We start from the raw sequence: 26,401 nt of genomic DNA, 5'->3' as shown, positions 1-26,401 counted from the left end.
GCAGTGCAGCCCTGCCAAACCGGGCCTATTCGCTAATGTGATACTCACCCCTGATCTTTCACAGTAAATCTTGATCCCGCCGAAAGAGACCGTCAAGAAGACTCTCTGCTTGTGCTCCCCTTTGGAACGTGCCGAGGAAGCCATTCCCTGCAGGAGATTAAAGGGAACGACATGAGGAGATAAAAGAAGATGATGAAGCCTTCCTCTATTCCGACTCAGGTGAGTGTGGCAGTGGGAGATGTGGGGTAGAGATTGGGGGCAGGGTGACAGGAGTTACATAAAGTGTGATAGGACAGGATGTTCTTTCATGTGCTCTTTTTTTCTTGAAGCTTCACTCTCAGAGGAATTCACACATCGCCTTGTGCAGCGAGTTATATTATTATTGCCATTTCCCCCTTTAGAACCATTTTTCTCTCCCTTTTTTTGAAGTAAGTGTGCTACACCTCAACGTGGCAATACACAAGTGCTAGCTAACAACAATAAGGTGAGATCTGCTGACAGAATGGATCGCGCCGCTGACCGACGTCAGCTCGCTTCGGGAACTTCACATAGTGCTGACTGAACACCCAATCCAGCCTTTGAAGTATGTTTTTCCCATGGATCTCACCAGCTTCTTTTTCCTCATATTCTCAGCTCTGATAAAGAAAACAATTAAAATTTCCACTGTGTTCCCTTTGATGCGACCTGTGTGCTTGACATGTCTTTCACAGAACAACGCCTGGGAGAAAATAGAAGAGAGGAGAAGAGGAAAGATGAGATAAGGGTAGAAAAAGCTTGCCTTCTGCGCTCAGTATGTCTGGAAAAACTGCATCAATGCTATTCAATTCAATTCAGTTCAGTTTCATTTATATAGCACCAAATCACAATGGCAATCGCAAGGTAAAGACTCTACAATAACACAGAGAAAACCCCAACAATCAGATGGGCCCCTATGAGTAAGCACTTGGCAACAGTGGGAAGGAAAAACTCCCTTTTGACGGAAAGAAAAACTTCAGCAGAACCAGGCTCGGGGCAGGGGAGCCATCTGCTACGACTGGTGGGGCATGTGAGGGGGAGGAGAAGTTCTTTGAAAGCCTAGCTGATAACACAACCACAAAGCCTGAATCGCAGTGATCACCTTCGAGCTAGCTTTAAATAACTATACAGTAAAAAGCTGAAGGAATAACAGTACATAAAGGAAGAGGGCGAAGGATAAAGAGCAGAACAAGCAACAGGAGCAGGAAAGAGATAAAGCAAATGAGAAAGAGGCGGGTGGGCAGGAGAGTCAATGGATGTTGTCAATCAGTCATCGGCATCCCCATTTGGCGGATTAGTCCGCACAGCAGTGAACGGCAGCTCAATAGAGACCTGTACCCCCTCTCTATCCCCTGTCCAGATAATAGCAGTTCTGTATCGACTGCTCCATTGACTGTAACTGGCTGGGAGCTGGTGACTACCGGAGTCATATGGAGGGCACTGCAGAAATGTCTGATCAAAGCAGTGAAAAAGTTGCTTTATTAGAAGTACTGTATCATTTGAAAAGGGTATGGGCAATGAGAGGTTTTGCCTTCTGGCTATACTGCTTTTCCAGTGGGGCTTCCCACACATTTAAGCTCTAGGAAAGTCATTGAGAATATGCATTTACAGTTCATCTGCTTATCCTGTAGCCAATTACTGCAGTGATGCTTGCGTGTTGCTTCTTTGCTCAACTGATAAATATCACTTGCCATTCATTTGTCTTATTCCTTTAATGTAAAACCAGAGCCTTTATGATACAGGTTTACATTAAAACGGTCTATTTGCAGTACACCTCAATAGAGCACATCGTCTTTGTCTCTGAGAAGCCAGGTTTTTATTCATCAATTTTGTATAAGACCATTACCAAAGATAAGAATCACATCAGAGGTGTGAATCTTAAAATCATCAGGCAGTTCAAAATGTTTAGTTGCTGCAGTTTCCCCCAAAACAGATCACTGTAATTGCCAAATTCAAAGAAACAGCAACTTTCAGCGCTAAAAACAGACAAGAAGCCAATGAAATGATACCAAAAACTAAACTTCTTCAAACAGAACTCATGGCTCGATAGTGAATCAGTCCCCAAAGACATTAATATTGTCCAAAAATGCCACACTTTGAAGCAAAATAATACTGCATTTCCAGTCTTCTATAAGATTTTCTTTTGTCTCTTTCAAATATCTTATTACCTTATTTCACCCGGTATAGTTATTGTGCATGGGAAGAATTGTAAATAACTCTTCTAATTTGTGGCCATTTTGAATGGCAGGTGAACAGACAGCTGCTGCTGCAAGCTGTCTGCCAGGCTTCAGCTCAGCTAATATACACTGAACTGGACCTCTTAACTGCATTTCTGCATTTCTAATTATCTGACCAAAAAAGATGGCTCGCTGAAATGTTAAGAGTACTAAGAGCCCATCCGAAGAGTCTTTCTTACACTTTTACTGAGTAAAATTATAATTTTTTTATTGAACCTTATTATCATCAGCAGATACCCAAGTCTGTGTGATGCACATAGATAAGCAAGCTAGCATCAGCTAATAGCCACTACAACTCATGTGATAATAATCACTTTTTCTGGCTGCAAACAAATAAATAAACAAAAAACAACAACAACAGGAGCCACAAAAGCTAAAGCTGTCCACGGTCTAAAAATTCAAAACAAAGCTGAAAAATAAAATAGACCTGATTTAAGCATCTGATTATAATGATAGACATGATTTACTCTGTACTCTGTCTTTATTACTATGTCTTTTACATGAAATTAAATTGACAAACCTAAACAGAGGCAACATTTTCACCAATCTGTCTATCCAACATGTGCAGGCTCAGTCACTTAGAGGAGAGAAGCTCATGAAAGGTGACTTAATAGAGGTAATTCCTTTTAAGTAGAAGTTCATACATCAAACTGTCTCCTTCCTATCATAATCCTCGCTGCCCTTCATACCTGTTTGTTGTTGCTTCTTGTGTCCCACACCCTCCCCTTCATTTGCCTCACTCCTGCTGCGCTCTCCTCTTGCTTGTAGGTGGGGGGGATTTCAGCCCTGGAGCTGCCCCTGATCCCCAATAAAGCCTTCTCCACAGCCCCACCATTTACCTTACTTCTCTGACACTTTTTCCCCATTTAAAAATAATAGAAATAACTCGCAGATTATGTAGTAAGTTCAAGAATACCCAACTCGTTCATCCACCACTTTTTATGCAGGCATTTTCTGACTCTCTCTGTCTCTCTGGCTGAATTTGATCTAGTTTACTTTCAATATTTTGCAAGGAAAACTAGCTGAAGTATTATCTGGGTCATGTTATCGCAGTTTGCATATGTGCCACAAGTGTAACATCATGAAATTGGTTGTAAAAATAGAGTGTGAGTGACACGAGAAAACATACAGGAGACAGATCGGGGTGGGGGGATGGGATGGTTACTCTCCTCGCACATGCGGAAAAGTGAAAATTCTCTTATTTAACTGATATACTGATTTAAGTATTTCTCAGAATAGGGAGCCAGTTTGCCCCGGAGGTAAAGAAAAAAACAAAGACATATGAATATATGCAAAGTGCTTTGAGCAACACTAAAAATAAAGCAGCCTATTAAAATAAAGTAGAAAGCCGCTTCCATTTTGCACAAGCCAACCTTACAGTAGCTTTCTATAGGACACTGTGGAATAATAAGGCTGGACTTTCATTTGTTCCATCTGGTCAGTTCAAACCTTCAGTGAGTCATACACAGGATAAGACAAGCTCCTGTGATTCATTCAACAACAGACAACACAGCCATGTCTGAGCATGCTTATTCCAAATCTGACTGAGATGATTGAAGATGCTCAGTGATGTCCACACAGACTCAGACACACACACAAAGAAGTCTGCACCTTCAGCTTCATCATGGAGTCCTGGCACAGCTTGTCCCCGCGTGCGGCTGTCACCTCATCAATCCCAATCAGCTTGGCCTTGTAGCGCACGCCATCTCCGCGGAAACGCTTAATAAGCCCCGCCTCACTGCGGTCCTGACCTGCAGAGGAAGAGAAAGAGAAACAGACAAGAGTTGGAGAAATAAGAACGAGAGAGTGATTACAGGAAATGAGGACGTGTGAGCTCAACTGAATTGAACACATTTGGTACGTGGGCTTCTGCGTGCGGTGTCTGTGCGTAGGTGCATGCGTATTTGCGCGTGTGTCTCTTTGCTCCGGTGTTAATATTTATGGAATAGGAAACGCAGAAAGAATAGAAAATTAGCAGCGGCGCGCAAAGATGGAAAGAAAATTGAACTTGAAATTGAAAATGAAGTTGGATAAAGCCGGCGCACTAAATGAGAAAACAACTGGAACATCAAAAACAGTCAGCGCCACAATCACCTGTCGCAGAGCATTGTAGGGCATTCACACACAAAGGCAGGACTGAAGGGAGGGGGTGCTTACTCCAGTGTTGCTACCCATGGCTGGAGTTCCCATGGGTGCTATTGGTAGCGACAAACCAGCCTGAATGGCTCCTATTGAGAGGAATCTTCTCGGTCCAGCGCTCACCCACAATCCACCCAAGCCCTCTCTGTGTGATGGATGTAGGGTGGTGGCAAGAAGGTGGCGGGCTGATGGTGTGAGCCGCTGGGGGCAGTGGGGGGTGTTCACGTGTGTGTCTGGATGGCCTCAGGCTTTATACTGTCATCCCCTCCCCTCCTTCTTCCTGATTATTCTGTCTCTCCAGCCACCCTGACATCTCCTTGATACCGACACCTTTCTCATTTTGTCTCATCGCTCGCTGTTTTGATTATGTGGGTTCAAGCCTCAAGCGTTATCTCGTAGGTCTACATTGTATAACCTGTGCGGGCTTTGTCACTCGCAAAACACCGGCTCCCTGCAGCAGTCGCACAAAGAGATAGTAGGGATTTCGAATCAAGGTCACCGGCACCTTGGAGAATTTAACAGTTTCAAGTCTCTTCCTCATTCAAATCTAGGTCAGGAGACCATGCAGTACATCAGTTAGCAGCACATTAAAGGGGCTGGCTAAGCTGTGGGCGACAACGAGACAAGGTGTAACATCCTTAACAGAGGCTGTCAGGCTGTGCTCCAAAGTCACATTTACGCCAAAATCAGCTTATTCCACCCAGAAATGCCATTGCCTGCCACATCTAACCAAATTCCCGTCTTCCGTTTCTGCAATTTCCAAGTCAAAAACAAAAATTGGAAACAACGGAAAAGGGCAGATTAAGAAGCGTCTCTCTCCCCACCCACCCACCCACCACCCCATCTTAGTGAAATGTAAGTGCTTGTCTTGGCTGTGCACACTTCTTCACTAATTCATGAGGGCACAATTCTCTAAAAGGGGGAAGGGCTTGAGGATGCTAAAGTCATTAAAGTCTCTAAGCAAGCGACTGTCAAATCTGGGTCTAATTTAGACTTATTTCACTGCCAGAGGAGTTATACACCTAATGGGCACATCTGAACATCAGCCGCAGCGTGTGAAGAAACGGACGCTCAGATTTAGTGACGAACTCCCTAAAAATACGAACTGTAGCCACACGTGTCCTATTTGCTAAACCCCGGAAGGTAATTATCATTGCTCACAAAGCAACCGCAGTTTGTTTGCGCAGTATTATGCATTCCACCCTGATTTTACCGAGTCATATACTCTGTAATGTAATGTAAAATACATGCTGCTCCAGATGCATTTTAAATACAATCGGTCCAATTCAGTGCAACTCTCTCAGATGAGCTGTAACCAAATGTTTTGTGCCATTTGTTTCTTTACATACCGCATACGGCCCTCCTCACACTTCAGGAAGGATTTAGAGATTTATGCACAGATCCTCAAAAAAAAAAAAAAAAAAAAATAGGCCTTGCATACCAAATGAGAGTCTTGAGTCAGTGGCGTAACTTGTTCACTACGTGCTCTGGGTTCAGATCCAGATGAGCGAGTGTGCTGTATTTGAAAACTAAAGAGCTGAGGGGCATGTTGTTTCATGTTGTTACACACTGTAAGAGAGGAGAAGCGAGAAGGTGTGTGTGTGTGTGTGTGTATGGGTTCGTGACGGGAGGTGACACATATTCCTCTGGCTTTCTGGATTTACAATTACCCAAGGTTGAATGGTCCTCACAATGATTCTGGCCCGTAAGGCTGATGCTCATAATTTTTCTGACAGTGGATTGCCTGAAGTATTGTGTGCTGTTTGTCTCTATGTGTCCTGGTGCCTGGTGGTCTGAAGTGCATGTGTCCAGGGTTAAAATTTAGACCTCGTCTCCTGCTTCCCAATATTTCCAAAATCCCTTGCTTCTCAGTAGTCTTACAAAGATTTTATTTTAAAAAAAAACTGAGTCGGGCATTAAAATCCAGGATGTCAGAGGCTTTAAATCAAACGCTACAATCCTCCCACGTGACACGCAGGCTCTGCACCAGGACCATGGAGAGAACAATTACTGTTCGCCCTGCTCCATACTGTTTCAGGGCTCGTGTCTGATCACAGTGTTGCATCCGTCTTCTTGCCACACTAGAATGGGGACAGCAAAGGGACAGATGGCGGCAGATGGAGAGTCAGAAGTGCCCCTCCAGATATAAGGACTTGGCAACAAGAAACTTTTTGTTGGGGATCTGGGCATAGAGGCAGCTTAACCTTTGAACCTCTCTGGGTGTGTATCTGTGCCTTCCTGTCCTTTTCCTTTAAAGTCGCTGTTTGCCAGTAGCCACACACACATCCACACGCACACACACCATCCTCCGAGCTATAATGAAATATGCAATAGCAGCCGATATTTTCTCTGAAATAAAAAGACAGGTATTTCCTGTCAGCGCAGGAGGCTGAAGTAGCAGCGAAGAGAATGCTCGTCTGAGAAAAGCAAAATCTGTCCGCGCCATCTGCCTCCCCCCATGTGCGCAAAAGAAATTTCACAAGCCTCAGCAAACACACAGAAGCACATTTACAAATCTCAACAGCGGTGCGTGCTCTCCCCGTCCAGCCCTCACTGATGTAAAAATAAACAAATACATTGAAAATTCTTCGACCAAACTTTGGCACTAAACGCAACATTGAGGGTTTGGCTAAACGGCTGATCAATAAAGCAGTTTCAGGATTAATGAAGGCTTTTGTGCAAATTGTCAGTTCACTAGATAGATCAGTGACTCGCTGTGGAGTCACACACAGGAGACGGTGTGTGCAGGCTGGCATTTTGTGGGGATGATACTTTAGGAAGGGGGGGCTCCATGATGCTATTACCAAGCTGATGGGGACGCAACGTCAAGACACAGTTAGGAAAATGCATACCTGCAAATGACTTGGCAAATAGTGTTTGAATAGATTTGAATGGGTAGTATTTGTATTGCCTCTTAGAGTATGGGAGGCAACCAGTGATTTACTCTGCTGCTTGTCTGCTAGCTGCTCTCTGCCCTTTTCTCCCCTGCTCTCAGTGTCTTCCATGTCCTCAACTCCATGCTTTTCTTTTTGAAATGAATCTTTTTTGCTTTCTTTCTCTTTTTCGGTGCACAGATTACACTGGTAGAGCAACAGTTGCTATGGAGATAGAGTAAAGTCACGCATGTAAAGCAATTCTGACGATGGGTAGAGGGGAGCTTTGGATTTTATGACGGCAGACTTTGCAGTCAGGATTGAATTTTTCCTCACCGTTTTGAGAAGAATGAAGAGTGATATAAGTGCGTGCCAAAACCAAAACGGACACGCAAAAAACCAAGTTCACCCTAAATTGTTTCGCATTCATCACAAATGCATCAGAATTTTATGAAAATGATACAGAAGCAATTAAATAATAAGTGGCCTATGATGCATTAGTGGATGAACCAGGACATGACTAAGGGGGCAAATCTTTTTATGTTGTAATGGGCAACTTATCTCCAATTTATTTCTATTCTGTGAGTGGCAATATTGTGGCATTTTGAAAGGATTCAAAGATTTTCCCTATTTTTTGCATCCATAATATACAACTTGATGTAGTTTGTAGGGGTGAAACAATACTCGTATCGATATTGAACCGTTCGATACAGCGCTTTCGGTTCGGTACGCATATGTATCGAACAATACAAATTTTTTATTTTATTTTATCAACTTTTCTTCTGACGATGCTGTCTGTGTTGAGCGCTCAGTGGATCTGCGTTCGACTACTCCGCCTAGGCTGCACCGTCGAGCGCAGATCCAGTGTTGCCAACTTAGCGACTTTGTCGCTATATTTAGCGAGTTTTCAGACCCCCTTAGCGACTTTTTTTCTAAAAAGCAACTAGCAACAAATCTGGCGACTTTTTCTGGTGTAATTGGACTTATTTATGACGACTTTTTGACGTGAAAGCGGGTATCGCTTTTACTCTCAACAAGCAGCGGTGCTGCCGTGGGCACCTCGCCCGTTCCAAAGTGCTCACGGTGGAGAATAGTCCTCCCCAGCTGCTATCAGGGCAGAAGATGTTCACACCTATGCGTCCGAACTGCAAATGAATCGCGCATGAGCGAAGCCGCTGCTCTCACACTGACTGTAACGCAGTCAGTTCTTCTTTTACTGTTATGCTGTTTTGTGGATCACGAGGTTTAAAACTACTTATACACACACACACACACACACACACACACACAGTAACTCCACCAGAGTGCCTATTTCGGGTCACTTTTGCCGGTCCAAGCCCGGATAAAGGAGCAGGGTTGGAATTGTGACATTAAAAAAAACAATAATTGCTAAAATAAATTTAATTTGTAGTTATAAATAAATTCTAAATGCATTTAGAATGTTCTTTACTCACTTTATGTCTCTTCCATGATGTTATTTCTCTCTCCAACAACGTAGGTTACAATTATGTTAGCATGACCAATGCAAATTAGGCGATGACGTCATTTAACGATTTCTAGCGACTTTAAGGACAGCCAATAGCGATTTTCCTTACTGAGGAGTTGGCAACACTGCGCAGATCCACTGAGCGCAGCGCAAGCTAGCAAGACAGACGCTAAGCTCGTTGCAACATGGCAAATTGAACCTCCCCCACCCTCATTCAGATCTGGTGTTTGGAACTATTTTGGTTTTCATGTGAAGTATGAACCTGAAGGTAAGCGCGTCATGGACAAAAGTAAAACAGTATGTCGGATGTGCCATGCAATGCTCAATTGGTGGGAACTAGTGTGTTAGCACAGTTAGCTTGTTAACGTGTTGATGCCGTCCAGCCCCACGCACGGGGCGATCCGCGGTAGCTCGTTAACAGAGATTTGCCGCGTTATGGCGTTAATGTCATTTTAACGAGATTAACGCTGACAGCACTAGTGGGAACACAACGAATATGACAGCACATTTACGCCGACATCATCCTAGTGCAAAGACAAGTGGAAGCAGACAAAAACAACAAGCACGCATGCTACAAACTTTACCCGAGTCATTTAGACAGCCATTAGCACATGATTCTCCTTATGGGGACCTGATATGTTTAATATGCTGCTGAGAATATAGCCCAGAAGAAGCGGATAGTATAGCTTTTATTTTGGAAAGAGCCATTTCTCTGTAATAAACTCTTTTTTCCAAAGATGAGTGATTTTTCGATCAGATAGATTTATTTTTTTAATTATTTTGTTGTTTCAGCAACATTAAATTTAAAAACTGCACTTTTGAGTAAAAATATATATTCAGAATATTAATAAATGACAAATTAAAAAGGCATGAACATTTTTTGTATCGAAAAAATATCGAACCGTGACACCAAAGTATTGAACCGAACCAAACCGTCAATTTTGTGTATCGTTGCACCCCTAGTAGTCTGCCAGGTCACCACCGAATGTTCGGGCAGTAGGAACGTAATTCTGCAGATGAGATGTCATAAACTGCCATGAGACTTTTTTGGAATGAATCATGTCTCTGAAAGGCTAAATAGGAACATTTATTCTCTTGTTTCATAGTAAAATACTTCTTTCTTTCCTTTTTTTTTAAACCTAGTGTTAAAGCTAACAGCCTATTAAACCTGTCCTTGCACAATTCAGGGAAATAGCACTTGGAACATAGGTGCTAGATGATGAAAAATAATAAAATTAATTCAAAGCTGCTAAAAAACAACAACATCATCAAGGTCATCAACTAAAAACACAATATTTTGTCTGTCTATCTGCCCATGGCTTGCAGTTCTTGCTCTGACTGACCAAAACTTTACTTTTCTGTCATTTCCTTTCATTAAATTCACTTCTAAAGTGAATTTAATGACTTTAGACTTGAAAAGAAAGCAAGACATTGTCTATCTGTCCAACAGTCTGCAAATAAGCTTAACTTGATGGGAATGGGAAAGCAGAAGGGGAGCAGTAAATACAAATGAGGCTGTCACTGTCATGCCCTCTTGTGGTTCCAGGTCCAGAATGAAGCTGGATTAGATATTTTATCCAATATCAACATAAACAGACACTCACCACAAACTTTTTTAGGTACAACTATTACTATTTGCTATTCGTGGCATAGATTCAACAAGTTACTGGAAACATTCTGTTAGAGTTTGTATTGTTGATTGTCATTTATGCTTAGAAATATTTAACCATAGATGCTTAGAAGTATATAATCATTTGTAGATTGAAAGAATGTCTCATCCTAAGAGGTCTGTAACAACTCTGTGTAGCATGAAGAGAGGAGAGATCGTATCTTCCCTTGCTGATTTATGGTGGGATTAACGTAGCTATGTCTGTTCTAGTCTGAGTGCTTTTCTGTTTAGATGACCTGCTGGACTTCCTTACCGGGGGGGGGTCTAGTCTACCCTCTTCCTGACCAAGGATGTTTGACCCTTTGATCAGCAGTCCACACACACACACACACACACACACACACACACACACACACACACACACACACACACACACACACACGGTACTCTTTGTGTATGTAGACGTTATATGTTAATGAACCTATGCATATTCATGTAACCTCAATAAAAGGACAGTGTATGGGAGGACGGACGAGACCAACTGGAGTCAAGCGGTTGTCCGGTTCTCTCCCGTGCACGAGTACCATGAAGATGTTTGCCTACTTGCGTCTTGCTTGCAGTGTAATTATATTGTCTTAACGTTCCAGCGAATAGGTTTATGCTACAAACCTATCATTAATTGGTCCTTCGGTGCCGGTTCCCTGGGATCGCATTCACCGAGGGGGGGAGGGACACGCCGAAAGACTGACGTCAGCCAGGAAGTTCCTGTGGATTCGCGGTCCGTCTTTCTCCTCGATGAATGGCGATCGGCGGGATTCGAGGCTGATATTACACGCTAAGCAACGCCAAGTAAGTTTAAAGAGGCCGACTCTATAACCGTGTCGTTGTGCAGTCTCCGCCATTTTGTGAGGCGTTGAGAAGTTCGCTGCTTTGTGGAGCGATAACTGGGTTAGTGTCCCGAAAAAGAAGTTTTGGTTAAATCGCCCAAGGGTCCCAAGCGTCCGGTGTGTGTCCGGTTTTGAAATCGCCCTGGGTGTGTGTCCCGAGCGTCCCTTCATTGGGTTTTGTCGCGCGAGTGGGTGAGCGTCCCACAACTGGGTCAGGGTCCCGAGCGGTCCGGTGTGAGTCCGGAGTAGGCCTATTTTGTGTTATTGTCATTTTCGTCGTCGTCTCGTTGTTGTTGTTGTGTGTGCGGAGCAGACCGCGTGGTGTGTGACGTCAGCAGTTGTTGTTGTTATTATGGTTTCTAAGCAACCAAGAGTGAGTTGGAGGGAGAAAGATGTTTGTGCTGGACTTTGCTCCTGGCAGCACAAAGTATTTATGTAATAAAGAGAGAGAGAGCGACGGCTCCACAGCTGCGTGGGTGCACGCGAACGCGGTCGCGCGGGTTTCACGCGGACCTGAGCCGTGCGGTTAATCGCAGGCTTATAAATGGAAGGGATTCAAATGTTAGAAGTTTTCAGAAAACACACCAGCCTTGAAGAGTGTGTGGAAAAGGCCAGCCCACATCAGCAGCTGTGCTCTGGTGGGTGGCTTTCCCCCCACCCCTTCCTGACACAAAATGTTAACAGCCTGTGTGCCAAACCATTGAGGTGGATAGTTGTTAAAAGTAACCTACATTAAACTTGTGGTTGCTTAAATTCAGTACAATGACATGTGAGGAGAAGTGATATAGGTAAATATTTAAACTAATGAAGTGCATAGAGGCACTTGACCTGTGTGAAAGACTGTCGTCTTATTATGAACCATTGTTGAGATATACAGCACACCTGTGAAAACAACTAATATGCTGAACCCTGTATGAAACATCTAAAAATACATGATAGAGAAGCTGTGTTGAATATGTAAGTGTAAGACTTTGCCACTGTGGGCAGAGCATGCAACTACTGTGTGATGTCGCGTTGCAGTTTTGTTTTTGTTTTTTGAGCTGATGAGCAAGCTACACATTATCAGATCAAGAGCTGTCTGAGAACTACTCAAAGAGAGGGAAACAGAGAGTGTGCAGCGTTTCCATGAGCAGTTTTTCTGCACCTTGACTCGTGTGTGTGTGTGTAGCATCAGCATCATGTTTTTGTTTATTTGTTTTGTTGGATTAAAAATAATTAAATAAACTGGTGATCATGCTTATGGATCACCATGCCACATATCTCCAGCCATATGGTTTATTTATGCAGATGAAAAAGTGAGTGTGAATGTGTCTGACATCACAGTGTTTTTGTGCGCTGTGTAAAAGTAATTGCCTTTGATTGTGAGTGAGAGCGGTGATTCTGCAGGTCACCAGCTATTGTAACGAAAAAAAAAAAGAGTGAAAAAGAAAAAATCATAGGAAAAAGGTTTTGTGTTGATCAGCCAAAAACATCTACAATTTCATTTTCTGCTTTTAAGAAAAGACTGTTCACAAAAACACAGAGAGAGAGAGAGATGTGTGTTGATTAAGCAGTGATGATAATAATGAAATGTCTTAGTTTGTCACTTTCAGGTGAAAAGCAGACCTGAATCAATTTTCCACATGCAGCGGTCGGAAGAAAGTTATAGTTTAACATCATTGGAAACATGCAGGCCAAGTTTCTGGCTGACTTATTTACAGCGCCATGTGTCTCTCAACCTCACAAGCAAGCAAGCTCTCACCCCTCCCTGAAGACAAGGAATGCAGCTCCAAAGCAATAACATGATAAAGAGACAGCAGCAAGTCCTGAGCAAAGAGCCCCAGCAAAGCAGCAGCAATGTGGACAAACAGCATCAGAGAAGAAGAGCAAACCCATCATCCTGACTGATCGGATGGATGGCACTGTGTTTCCAACAAGCTGCAACTCCACTATGCATGTGAAGAAAACGTTTGAGGAGAACTGAACAGTTGGAGTTTGACATTTGCCACCTGTGGAGTAAAATGGCAAGAAGAGACAGTGGAATACAGGACAAAGCTGAAGGAGAACTGCCGGCTGTTTGGACTGTTGAAGTGGGAGAGGACAAAAGAGTGAGAAGACTAGGTGAGAACACAGAGGAATGCTGTTATTTAATGTGGGAAATCAAAATTTGGGTTAGCAAACCTGGGGAAAAGAAAACTGACTGCTTAAGTTGGAAAATTGAGACGGAGTCTGAAACATTGTGAAAATAGAAACATATACAAAATCACACACACACAAGCAGAACATGCATTAACCCTACTAACAATTCCAAACACAAAATGACTCATGAAGACTCATAGCACATTAGTTAAGAAATGATTAAATAATAGCAGAGAAGTGTGTAGGAAAGGCAGCTTTAAGAACATGCTCTGCTGGAGATGCAGCTCCACAGACATGCATTAGACCTGCCTAATAACACAAACACATGTAATGAAAATTAGCTTGTTATCTTTCATCAGTGTTACAATAGTGTCAATTTAGCAGACACTTGTTATTAAATACTGAATTTATCCAATGCAAAAAATTGACTCTCCAGGTTGCAGGACAACAGTTTAACTTTTGTGGGAAAAAAGATTCTGGTTTGACCAACCAGTGATCAGACAATAAATTTAGTTGTTAAAATGGTAAATTGGGAGAAGCTTCCTGCTTGATTGAGGCAGCACATGTAATTTACTGTATGAGGGAAATTGTCTTTTGTGATACTATTTTGAACATGCTTTTCTGTCGTCCTGTCAACTTAGTGGGTTAATAGCTGATATGCAAATTAGTTGATTGGTTTTAGATTAATGAAAGGTGATTGAATTCTAGCACGAGTGAATGAGATGTGTTGGAGTTTGTTGTGTGTTGAGTGGAGACTCTAAAACACTGAGTTTCCTGCTTTGATGTGCGAGTGAATCCTGTATTTAGATACACAACTCTGAATACGTCAGAACAGACTGTTTTGTGAAGTGCATGACAGCATGTCACATGTTTTATGATGAAGGGAAAAGGAAAATTGAATAAAATAGATCTGTGGCCTAAATGAGTGAAGAGCACAGACCTGGTAATTAAACTCATAGCTAATAAGACATTAGGCTTATGTTGTGTGTTGTGCAGCTGATGGTTGATTTGGAGTGAATCTAGCTGATGATTTTTCTTTTGTTGTGAAGTCGAGCCTGCCGATTAGTATGATGGTATGATAAACCATGCTAATGGTATGATTTACCTGAGATGAGGAGCTTGTGTCATGACTTAACAAGGCCTTTTTATTTTGATACTTTCACAGTGCACTGAAAGTTTGGTTTGATAATCTCTGTTATTTTTTATTTTTCATTTTTGAACAAGCACTGATTTTTGCTTGTGAATTTCTTTTCTTTGAGCAGATCTGCAAGTCGGGAATTAAAAGCGTTACACGTCGTCAAGAAAATTGTGCCAAGTGAGTTCTCCACATTTAAATGGACTCTGGAGAAAGCCACTTATTTGGGACAATTATTAAATGACAGTCCCAGTCCAAAAGGATTCAGCGATGTAATCCAAACTAAAGTTCTTCTTTTTCTTTTTGAAATGACGTCATTTTGCTGAGAGTGGAAACTAAATGCGACGATAGGTTCCACTATCAGCAAAGAAAGAAGGAATGAATGCATGAATGAGTGAGTGAAAGGAAAACAAACTGACTGACTGGTAAAAGCTGACAAAAGTTGACAAGACTTTACTGATGTAACACGACTGTGTGAAGTTGACCCCCGCCTGGCAGGGGTGCAGATGAGTCTGTGTGTGCTTCCCTTTACAGGAGCAGAAAGATGACAGCAACACTCAAGGTTGCGTGATGATTTAACATTTTAAATGCCATTTTCTGTGTCTGTGAATTTACTATGTGTGTGTCATTCACTAGCTTGTGTGCTCACAGAGATAACTATGACAAAGTATGCATACGCCTGCGCAAGCGCTAACATTTGCATTTTCGTTTTTACAGCATTACGGTTCTTCATGTGTTTGATCATGTGATTTATAGGAATACTGGCTAATGTTTCTCTACTACAAGATTTCTGGGTTTATGTGTGAAGAAAACTGTAGTTACAGGCATATGTTGATGGAGAAATTAATATAGTTTGAGACATACTGTGATGAGACCAGTGTTACTGTTTCCACAGCGAGTGTTAACTTTATGGTGTTTTATGGCACCTCTAGAATCTGTTGACCTGTGTCTGACCTCCGTCTGACCACAGTCAATGTGTCTTGCTGATGTTGAATGCTTATTACTCTTATGATACAATTGTTTACAGGTATGAAGTTTGATTTCACTTCCAGATTTTGCTTTCCAGGCCGTGATGGTGTGTATGCAGGCTCCTGGGAGAGCCAGGTGTTAAGCAAACTTAATATGCAACACACGCTAACATTTTTTATTGCAGAGTTTCGGAGCTACTCCAGAGGAGTTGCCCTGATGTTGCCTGGGACATGATCTAGCTAATCTTTTTCTTTAAGACAGGGATCCAGGTTTGGTGAGTTGACGCATGGGAATGTCCATGCGTCAAGAGGTGGAGTGCAAGGATTAACATTAAACAATGTTTACTATTATTGTTGCAGTGATTTGTGTGATTAGCCGTTTATTTACAAGTATTAAACCTATGCAAGTGGTGCATCCATGTTCAGATGAGGCTTTGATGGCCTATAAGTGAAGTTCACTGAACTAAAGAATGTGGTTTGATGATTGTTGACATGCTCTCCAAATAGAAGTTTTTCTTCTTAGCAAGGAAATACAGGTGCAGCAGTAATCTCCTGAGAAATCTTCAGAGGCCCAGTGAGAAGCGTGAACCATTCCAGGCATAGCTGACAGCCAGGCAGTGGTTGAGGTCAAAGGTCAAGCTGGTTGGGGCCCATCATGAAATCAGACCTTGGAGCCACAGCAAGGACCATGAAACTGCCTGCAAAATAGAGGAGAGGATCGTCCACAAGATGGGAGAGAGACTTCAGGAGGATCAGAGATCATCTTCAGCACAGCAGACAGGACACAGAGAGCTGTGCTACTAAGCTTCCAGGAGATCAAGAGGAGACTTCCCACAGCAAGATTTTAAATAAAATGAAAGATTCAATATTGACGCTGAGGAAGACAACTAAGGTGTACGACGTGCTCTGCCTTAAACCTTCAGCAGCGTTGGAACACGAAAACTCGAGGGATGAGGAGCGTGCCAAGCTCCACCGACAGCGCAGAAGGAGTTCGAGGATGACATCATGATTCTGTGAAAGCACAGGAACCAGAAACTATGGTGGTGATGACAGCAGTTTACTATGAACATCACCTAATGTGCCACTGTACTGTGCATACGATGACACTCTGAAGGCTGCTGGGATCATAACAGCAGTAAGACAACCCTGCACCCTTTCCACAGAGGTGTTTCTCTGCAGAGCGTGGACAATTAAGGAGTCATAAATATCCCCCTCACAAGACGAAGGTCTGAAGTCAGGTGATGGGGGCTGGTAAGAGGCCATAAAACTAGAGTGCTGAGAGGTCTGCAGCTTTGGAAATAGCTGAGACCCATGTTGACAAACAACAAAACCAACTGGTATGTTTGAATGTTTATTCTACATACGTTTGGACTCTGGTCCTATGGACAATGATGGAAACATCTGGAAGAGACATTCATGACGCCCTGCAGAGCTCAAACCACCCTGCAGAGAGACATGTGATTTGCACACCCGGAGGAAGCATCACCAAGCTGAGATGTTTTTGAAAATGTTACTTTCTTAGTTTCACTATTAAATTAACAATTTCTTTGGTTGCTCGTAAGATGCAGTTTGCCATGAGATGAGCTCAATGAATGGGATAACTGCTAATACATTTGTTAAACTGTGTATCTTTACAGTACTTTAGGGTGATTTGACATATGCTGAATATAACAATGTTTGCATTAAAACTGTCAGACATGAGGTATTCATAATTGGGAACTTTTCTAGCATAAAGGCCAAAAAACGGGGGAATGTTAGAGTTTGTATTGTTGATTGTCATTTATGCTTAGAAATATTTAACCATAGATGCTTAGAAGTATATAATCATTTGTAGATTGAAAGAATGTCTCATCCTAAGAGGTCTGTAACAACTCTGTGTAGCATGAAGAGAGGAGAGATCGTATCTTCCCTTGCTGATTTATGGTGGGATTAACGTAGCTATGTCTGTTCTAGTCTGAGTGCTTTTCTGTTTAGATGACCTGCTGGACTTCCTTACCGGGGGGGGGTCTAGTCTACCCTCTTCCTGACCAAGGATGTTTGACCCTTTGATCAGCAGTCCACACACACACACACACACACACACACACACACACACACACACACACACACACACACACACGGTACTCTTTGTGTATGTAGACGTTATATGTTAATGAACCTATGCATATTCATGTAACCTCAATAAAAGGACAGTGTATGGGAGGACGGACGAGACCAACTGGAGTCAAGCGGTTGTCCGGTTCTCTCCCGTGCACGAGTACCATGAAGATGTTTGCCTACTTGCGTCTTGCTTGCAGTGTAATTATATTGTCTTAACGTTCCAGCGAATAGGTTTATGCTACAAACCTATCACATTCCTCAGAGATTTCGGTCCATATTGACATGATAGAATCACACAGTTGCTGCAGATAGGTTTGCTGCACATCCATGATGTGAATCACACCTTCCACCACACCCCAAAGGTGCTGTATTGGATCAAGATCTGGAGGTCATTTGAGTACATTGAACTCATTGTCATGTTCGAGAAACCAATTTGATCTAAGCTTTGTGACATAGCGGGTTATCCTGCTGGAAGCAACAATCAGAAGATGGGTACACTGTGGTCAAAAAGAGATGGTCAGCAACAACACTCAGATAAGCCGTGGTGCTTAAACAATGCTCAGCTGGCACAAAGGGCCCCATAGTGTCACGGGAAAATTTCCCCTACACCATTATTGCACCACCACCAGCCAGAATCGTTGATACAAGGCAGGATGGATCCATGCTTTCATGATGTTTTACCCACAATTCTGAGCCTATTTGAATGTTGCAGCCAAAACTGAGACTCATCAGAGCAGGCAACATTTTCCAGTCTTCTGTTATCCAATTTTGTTGAGTCCGAACAAACTGTAACCCATGACATGTGATGAGGTCTTCTGTTCAGAGATGCTCTTCTGCATAGCTTGGTAGTAACAAGTAAGTATTTGAGTTAGCTTCTCCTTCCTATTGGAAACAGCCTGGCCATTCTCTTCTGACCTCCGACATTATCAAAGCATTTTCACACAGAGAACTGCTGCTCACTAGATATCATCTCTTTTTCAGTCCCTTCTCAGTGAACCGTTTCAGATAAAAAACCAAAATAACCAGGGTCAATATTATTATCCCCCTGTGTTATTTTCCAGATATAGAGTATATACAGAGCTAGGAAACAAAAGATTTCAACGACTCAGGAAAGAAAACTTGAGAGAGATGTTTCTAAAGACCCAGAACAACTACAGGAAGGACAACCTGGAGAGAGATTATGCATACTGGGAGCACGTTATTTGGTCAGATGGGATGAAACTAGAGATCTTTGGCCACAGAGACTCTCTGAGAAAGATGGGAGATCAGTTAAACCTAAAGAACATTATCCTCACACTGAAACACGATGGTGGGAGTATAATGCTGTGGGTAGGCTTCAGTGCGTTAGGAACTGGGAAACTTGTCAAGGTGGAAGGAATCATAAAGAAAGAAGGATAAATAGTTTTAATTTTGGCCTTTTTTATTGGATAGTAAATTGAGATAGATAGGAAATGAGGGAGAAAGAGAGGGCAAGACATGCAGCAAAGGGCCACGGGGGAGACTCAAACAGGGAACGCTGCGTTCTAACCATTTGGCATGTGGCTGCCAGCCCACACACTAAAAAGGCACTGAAAAAATAAAGGACAGGTAAGGATTTTGAAAGAAAACCTCCAGCAGTCAGCACCAAAACTAGGTCTGGGTCATCACTTTGTCTTCCAACGTGACAACAACCCAAAACACAAAGCTTGTTGGTTGTTAAGGTTGTTATCCAGCGAGAAGGCCACATAACTGACTTTTAGCATGAAGAGGGCTAATTATTCTGACCTGTTGACCTGTAGTTTGGGGTTTTTGTGACATTATTCTGTTTGTGTGTAAACTAAATAATGCAAGCATCCAAAATAAAACCATGATGTTTGGACAAGCTGTGTTAAAAATTTCTTGCTCTGTTTAACAGCACTTCGGAAATACTTATTAAAAAATGACATGTACATGGTGGCCAATAATTCTCCCCTCCTCTGTATGTCATCAGCCTGATTCTTGATAGTGCCCTTCACCTCGCCCCAGCTGGCTCAAAGTCACCATGCTGCGTGACAGTCTGCTTGTATTCATGTTGCCTGATTTCCATTTATATGGATCTAAATAGCATGTTTGCTGATTGTGATAATAGTCCCTGCAGCACATGTGATTAGCATGGTAAAGTCAGGGGCTGATAGCCTGTGCTGATAGTCCCCACCAATAAGCCACATGGCCATGTGTGCAACTGCCCCCTCGCTCTACTCCCCCCCCTCCACTTAACTGAAATCGATGGGCCCTCCTCCAGCGGGCCATTTATCTGAGCAAGTCGACAGAGCCAGTGAAACAGCCGCAAAGGACCTGGCCCCGTGGCCTCGTTACAGCGAGCCCGCAGAAGCCAGATTTACAGGACTAGTTGGGAGTGGCTTTATTTGTGGACAGAGAAATGAGAACAAAAAAGCCAAAATGAAGATGGGGAAGAAGAAAGAGAAAGCATCCTTTTCTTTCTCACTTTCCTCTCCCTCCCTGTGAATCCCACTCTCTCTGCCCCTCTATCTCCTCATTCCTCCCCCCTCTCAGCCTTTTCAATCCCATTTCAATCTCCCAGTGAGCATTCTGAGAATGCCTCGTCCTATTACTTCACTTATGCTGTTCATCAAAGCGACAGAGTGCGAATTACCCTGTCCATGACACCTAAATCACGTCGCTACCGAAGCCTGGGGCTACATGGAATAGCTGTTACTACATCTGGATCCCCGGGATGAGACAGGGAGCCTCTCGGCAAACCTGACTGAGTGAAGCCTTTTTCCGTGCAGCCCAGCGTTATTTAACTCTATCCAAGATGTTTCACCAAAAGGTGAAAAGTTACGTTCACCACCTGATGAAGATAAGAAAGCTTTCAGGTTCCCATTTCGTCATGTCACGTTTTGTGTCTTTTGAGTACTTTTCCCTTAACGTTATATCTCAGACCTTTATCTCATTTGACAAACAAACATAATAAAGCCTGATATATTACAAGCATCTATGTTACAGACGCTCTGGTGTTGCAAAGGTAAGAACATACCTTTGATCCTCCTGGACTCCTTTCGCTGGCTGGTTTTGACACCCGGCTGGAGTTCGGCCTCTGCTGACATCCTCCACCGCTGAGTCCCTTTCCCCACTCACAGCAGATCCACCATGGGTTAGCAGCACTCCAAGCTAATCCTCCAAGCCTCCAGTGTCCAATCCCCCCCCCCCACTCTGATGTTTCTCACTGTTGCTCTTTGGTGAAGAAAATCTCCTTCAAATCCATGGTGAGATGTCTGGTACTCCTCATTAGATGAAGATCCAGCCAAAATAACTACGTTCTGTCACTTTTGGCCCATGGTGTTTGAGTAATGATAAAACAAAACATGAAAAAGTGCTTGAATTATGAGCTGGGCGATCCTCTTGAGAGCTGCTTCAGATCCGATTTGACATTTTCTGGAGTGCACCTGAGTTCTTTCTTTGAAGGTCAAGTATCACATGGTCCAGTGTTGCTCTTTTCTTAGGGTTCACCTATTGTTCAAGAGTAATTCCCCTGCGGGGGAGACTGCGACATTGATCGAATGAAATATTTTTCTTCAGAGTAGGTCAGGAGTGGATATTATTCTTTGGTAGAGTACTTTAGATGTGGTTTGACAGCCCATCACAGTCACTTGCACTGAGCACTGCAAGACAAGGAGACAGGGGGTGATGGTTAATTTTAAGGTGGAGGTGGTAAGAACTTAAAAAGACACATGCCCCTTGATCACTCATTACAACATTAATTTAAGACACGAAATGGCAGGAACTAATTTAACAAATCAACAAAGATGTTATTATCTCTTCTGGATCATCAGTCCGTAATGAGAGTGCAGCAAATGCTTGCTGTTCGGCGCCCACCCTTGAAGAAGACCTGTGGGGAAATATTTGATGTTCTTGTTTTTTATGTTCTGCTTCTGAGTAAATATAGTACATTAGAGCATGACCGGTGCTTCTGTGCATGCAAAACAAATTTTCAGAAGATGGATTGGTAATGCTCCCAGCTCGGGCCAACAGCATGAGAGGAGGGGAAGTAGTGGAAAGCAATGAATGACAGGCTGTTTCAGAGCAAACTGTGGTGGGAATCCTGGCACTGCCACCAATACACTAGAACCCCCCCCCCCCACACACACACACACACTGTGCTTTAATGCCCTTGAATCATCCACTGCTAACACGGTGGCTGAGCCAAGCTGACGCTGTGGCTGGCACAGCTTCTGTTGGCATGGTGACGTGCCATTGTTGGAGAAAGAGGCCTTGAGCCTATGCTGTCCTGAAAAGAGATGGAGCCCATCGAACACCGGCCACACATTGTCCTGCGTGACATTGTGTGACATTGTCTGTGTAGTAGGAGTGTGATCAGTTAGTCATTTTATGATTAATTTCAAAACATTTCATACTATTTATTAATCATCATATCTGGATAGACAATGTATCCAGTGGACAAATTTTGCCTACTAATATATGCAATACTGCCGCATGAGTGGCACAGTCACAGTGTCCATCTTTTATGCCCAGTCTAGAAAATAAATTTTTTCATTTGTTTTATATAAGTGCTGTCTGAGCCTAGAGGTGTTTCCTGTCTGCCCACAAGCTCAATAAAACAGCTTTATCTATGAAAGCTCTAGTACTGCAACAGTTCAAATGCAAACGCTTTCAGACAGACTGGCTAAGGTTTACAAATAATTACCTTCTTATTCATTAACACAGACAGATTGCCCACACATTGCAAATCAGTATAAGTCTTCCTCCCCTCACCCCCAGCTGGTCATGGCAGATGGCTGCCTGATTCTGCCAGAGGTTTTTTCCTGTTAAAGGGGAGTTTCTCCTCCCCACTGTCGCCAAGTGCTTTCTCTTTGGGGGTTGTCTGATTGTTGGGGTTCTTCGTACAATATAAAGCACATTGAGGTGGCTGTGGTTGTGATTTGGGGCTACATACATAAAATTGAACTGAAATGAATTGAGTCAGTCTACGTTGACAAGCACAACTCATTTTCAACACATCTCTTTGCAGCATGGGACTCGGCTCTATTGGTTGCTAAGAGGTTGTACTATGATTATATTCCTATGTAAAAGTAAAAACCTATGTCATTTTGTAGTTAAACTGCTGCCCTGCAGCAACCACATCACTATCTATCACTATTTGGATGGACTTTCTTACAGTCAGTTACCATATTATCACAAATAGATTGCATATAATCACCAACTTGACCTGATTTGACCACAAACTGAGAGCAGACTGACTCTGTCTTATTCCTGTGTTACTACCATCATGCCAAAGATGCATTGAAGATGGTAGGTGACTGCGACTGGTCACATATACTCCCTTGATATGCAACTTCACACAAGTTCACTGCACACAGCTGTAATACTTTTGGTCATACCATGGCTTCCAATCACTGTTTTTCCCAGTGTGAGTGTAACATTAATCCACTAGTCTCCAAAGTCAGTTGTAGACACATATAATGTCTTTGAACAACAGTTGGCCACTGGCTGTCTCATCACTACCGCTTCTCTTCTGGATGTCTAGCCCATGTGTCACAATTCATGTGCGCTTACGAGTCAGATAATGCCACCCAAGTCCAGACGAAGGCGCACTTTACCAACTGCGTCTCAGACAGAGCCTCGGAGTGTCAGTGGTGGGAGAGGTATTTTCTATGTCACAAAGAACCTTATCAGAATGTAATTTTCATTACCGACCAGGGAGATATGCCTCATTATATTAGACGTAGGAGCGATTTAATGTGAAGTACGGCTGCTTTTCAAAACCAATGCTATCTAGGTCATGCAGACTCCCCAATCTGCTCCGTGTTTTAACAGCTCCCACTGTCTCTTAGGATTTGGGTCAGAGTTAACGAGCATCGCTCATTTTTCCTGCTTCTCTCAACTGCTAGGGGATGTTAAAAGCCCTCAACAAAAGCCACCACTTATTTATTAATTTGTTCATTTTTGTTCTGCTGCTCTCACGTGTAAAGGGAAACTTCCTTGAGCAAAGTCAATTTCATTTCTTCATGCATGTCTTTATTTTCCTCCACTAATCCCCTGCTGGCATTTTTTTCTATCTGCCTGAATTTCAAAACTCTGTTCTTGAAATGTGCATCACCTGTTTGTGTCTCAATTTTCACCCTGTTGGTTTATAGAAATGGTTTATAGAAATCAACATCACAAACCTACTGTGTGGTTGACTCTTCTTTAACACGACGCTCACAATGCATTCAGCCCTTCTAGTTTCAACAGGAACATTTACCTTCTCTTCAAAAAGACCCTCTGGGCGACATGCAGGTGTCTGTATCTTGTCATGCAGACTCTTTGTATTAGGATGAAATGCTTTCCATAATTACATAATTATTGCATGTATCATACAACCAGAAATTTGCATAACATGATAACTGGTTTGGAATGAAATAAAAACTATAATTTACAGCTTTGATTTATGCTTCTGAGAAACAAAAGGTTGTGATTTTCTAACAGTTTACTGAGTCTAGTTCTTTAGTCGTCTCTGCTGAGGAAAGCAATTAATTAAGCGTGATCAATTTTTAAATCATGTTTTCTGTCTCTGGGATATAATAGGCAATCACTGAGCACGAGCCGATTTTTGAATCAGATCTTTCTGGAGATTCTTCTAAGCTCCAGCATTCCAAGGAGAAACACTTCCTCCTGAGACTGGTGTTTAATAGACTGCACAATCAACCTCATATTGTGAGACAAGCCTCTGTGTATCCTGCCACTGATGAGCAACAAAGGTTGAACACCCATCTATGACTGGATATGGCCAATTACACCTCTATTCACAGTGGTCCCGACGGAAGGTGCAGCCTGCACTCCAGCTTGCACGTTGAAGCTGAGGAGCGGGGAGGCCCCGTCCCCAGGACCATCTCTGTCTGTTCTTAGCTGAGCCTAGTGTGGCCCGGGGCTCGTGGAACATTTGTTCGACAGACCGGCTCTGGCACCTCGCGCTGGTCATCTTTGTTACTAAATGGCCTCCAGCTTATGGAGTGGGACACAACTGTCACAACCTGGCCTAGGAAAGCTCCTCTCAGAATAGCCTCGCTGTGCTAACTTGTGTTATCTACGGTTGTACAGACCGACCGACTGTTTCTGCTGGAAAATTTTTATTTGGACATTTTATTCTATTCTGAAAGAGGCCTTATCACAGGTTCACAATCAACAACAAGGTCATCCTAGTCTGATGGCCCTTTAATCTATGATAACGTTAATTTGATTTTGTTGGACAAATTAGATTCCTGATTAGCGAGTGGTTCATTGGTACATGGGTCTTCATGGTAGCATGGCATCTATTAACATTTCTGACCATGTGTTTCAGGGCTTTCTGAGGGTTAATCACATTAAACTTAGTTATAGCTGTAAGGCCACTGGGAAAATGTTTAAAGTTTTCAAAGTTAGCATTTCAGAGTAATGGTCCACCATAGAAATGGTTCTGCAAGGCTGTACTTTAAGGACTTTATAGAGAGAGGAAAAAAGGCAAACTACAGGACAGAAAGCCAGAGTTTAATAATTACTAATCATTAAATGCAGAGTGCTGTATAAACACATAGACAACGAGAAGAAGTGAGTGAAAACAATGCTCAGTGCATTATGGGAAGCCCTCCAGCAGCCTAGCCCATAACTAAGGGATGGTTCAGGGTCACCTGATCCAGCTCTAGCTATAAGCTTTAACAAAAAAGGCAAGTTTTAAGCCTACGTCTGTCCTGATAGTTTAGGAACCACAAGTAAGCATGCAGTCTGTGAGTGAAGTTCTCTGTTAGGATATTGAACTGTTAGGGTAATAAGGTCAAATGAGGTCTTTAAGATATGATTGATTATTCAATATTTTCCATATAAAGAGAAGGGTTTTAAATTCATTTCTGAATTTAACAGTGAGTCATTAAAGATGAGCTAATAGGGGAGAAATGTGCTCTCATTTTCTAGTCCCAGCTAGGACTGAGTATTACATCTGAATTTAGAAATCAGAGGTCATCCAGGCCTTGATGTCTTTAGGACATGCCTGTAGTTTAACTAGTTAATTTGTCTCATCTGGCTTCATGGATTAATAAAGCTGGGTGTTATCTGTTCAGCATTCAAAATGTATACAGTGTTTTCTAAAAATATTGCCTAAGAAAGCATGCATAATGTAAAATGAATTGGTCCTAGCACAGAACCCTGTGGAACTCCATAATAAACCTTTGTGTGTAAAGAAGACTCGAAATCCTGACTGAATAATCAAATCCTCTATAAATGATCAGTTAACTGTTTTACACCTACTTGTTCAACATTTTTTTTAAATAAATGAAGGGTTAGAAATCTGTCTATAATTAGGTAAGGCAGCTTAATCAAGTGATGCCTTTTTAAGTATTTGTATCATTACTGCCACCTTAAAAGCCTGCTATGTAGTCTGTTATTATTATTATTATTATTATTATTATTAATGGTGAAACCTGACCAGTCTTTTAGGAATGGGGTCTAAAATGGATATCAATGATTTAAAGGAAGACATTATTGAAAATAATGCAGACTGATCAGAGCGAAAGAATCCAAGTAGAATCAGTAGTTATTAGGGTTGCTGTACCTAAAGGCACATCTGTGGGACGGCTTTTAATATTTTATCTCTAATGGTTAAAGTTTTACCTGTGCAGAAGTTCACAAAGCCATTTCTAGTTAAGGTTAAAGGAATACTTGGTTCAACTGAGCTCTATTTACAGTGCTGAACAGCTACCGTTTTTCTCAGTCGGTGACAAATAGAAAGATGTTCCAGCTTTACACAGGGCTTCTTTAATAGAGGCCAAAATAAGACCTTCTAAATGAGTGCAAGACCATTTCCTCTAACTTTCACGTTATCAGCT

General features: G+C 42.4%; 1 protein-coding gene across 1 annotated transcript in view; it reads right to left on the bottom strand.

Moving 5' to 3' along the window:
- dab1b (DAB adaptor protein 1b) overlaps positions 1–26,401 on the bottom strand; it is a 66,991-nt gene that overhangs the window by 24,412 nt on the left and 16,178 nt on the right. Inside the window, exons 2-4 of the mRNA XM_076877028.1 lie at positions 20,584–21,208; positions 3,864–4,003; positions 49–147 (exon numbers count right to left, since the gene is read on the bottom strand). Of these exons, the coding sequence (XP_076733143.1) occupies positions 49–147; positions 3,864–4,003; positions 20,584–20,653 (309 nt within the window). The 5' untranslated portion in view covers positions 20,654–21,208. The remainder of the gene's footprint in view (positions 1–48; positions 148–3,863; positions 4,004–20,583; positions 21,209–26,401) is intronic.

This window comes from Maylandia zebra, linkage group LG18 (assembly GCF_041146795.1).
Source record: "Maylandia zebra isolate NMK-2024a linkage group LG18, Mzebra_GT3a, whole genome shotgun sequence".
In the NCBI taxonomy this organism is placed as follows: domain Eukaryota; kingdom Metazoa; phylum Chordata; class Actinopteri; order Cichliformes; family Cichlidae; genus Maylandia; species Maylandia zebra.
The sequence above is the reverse complement of the archived record's forward strand: the minus strand, read 5'-3'. Positions and strand labels throughout refer to the sequence as shown.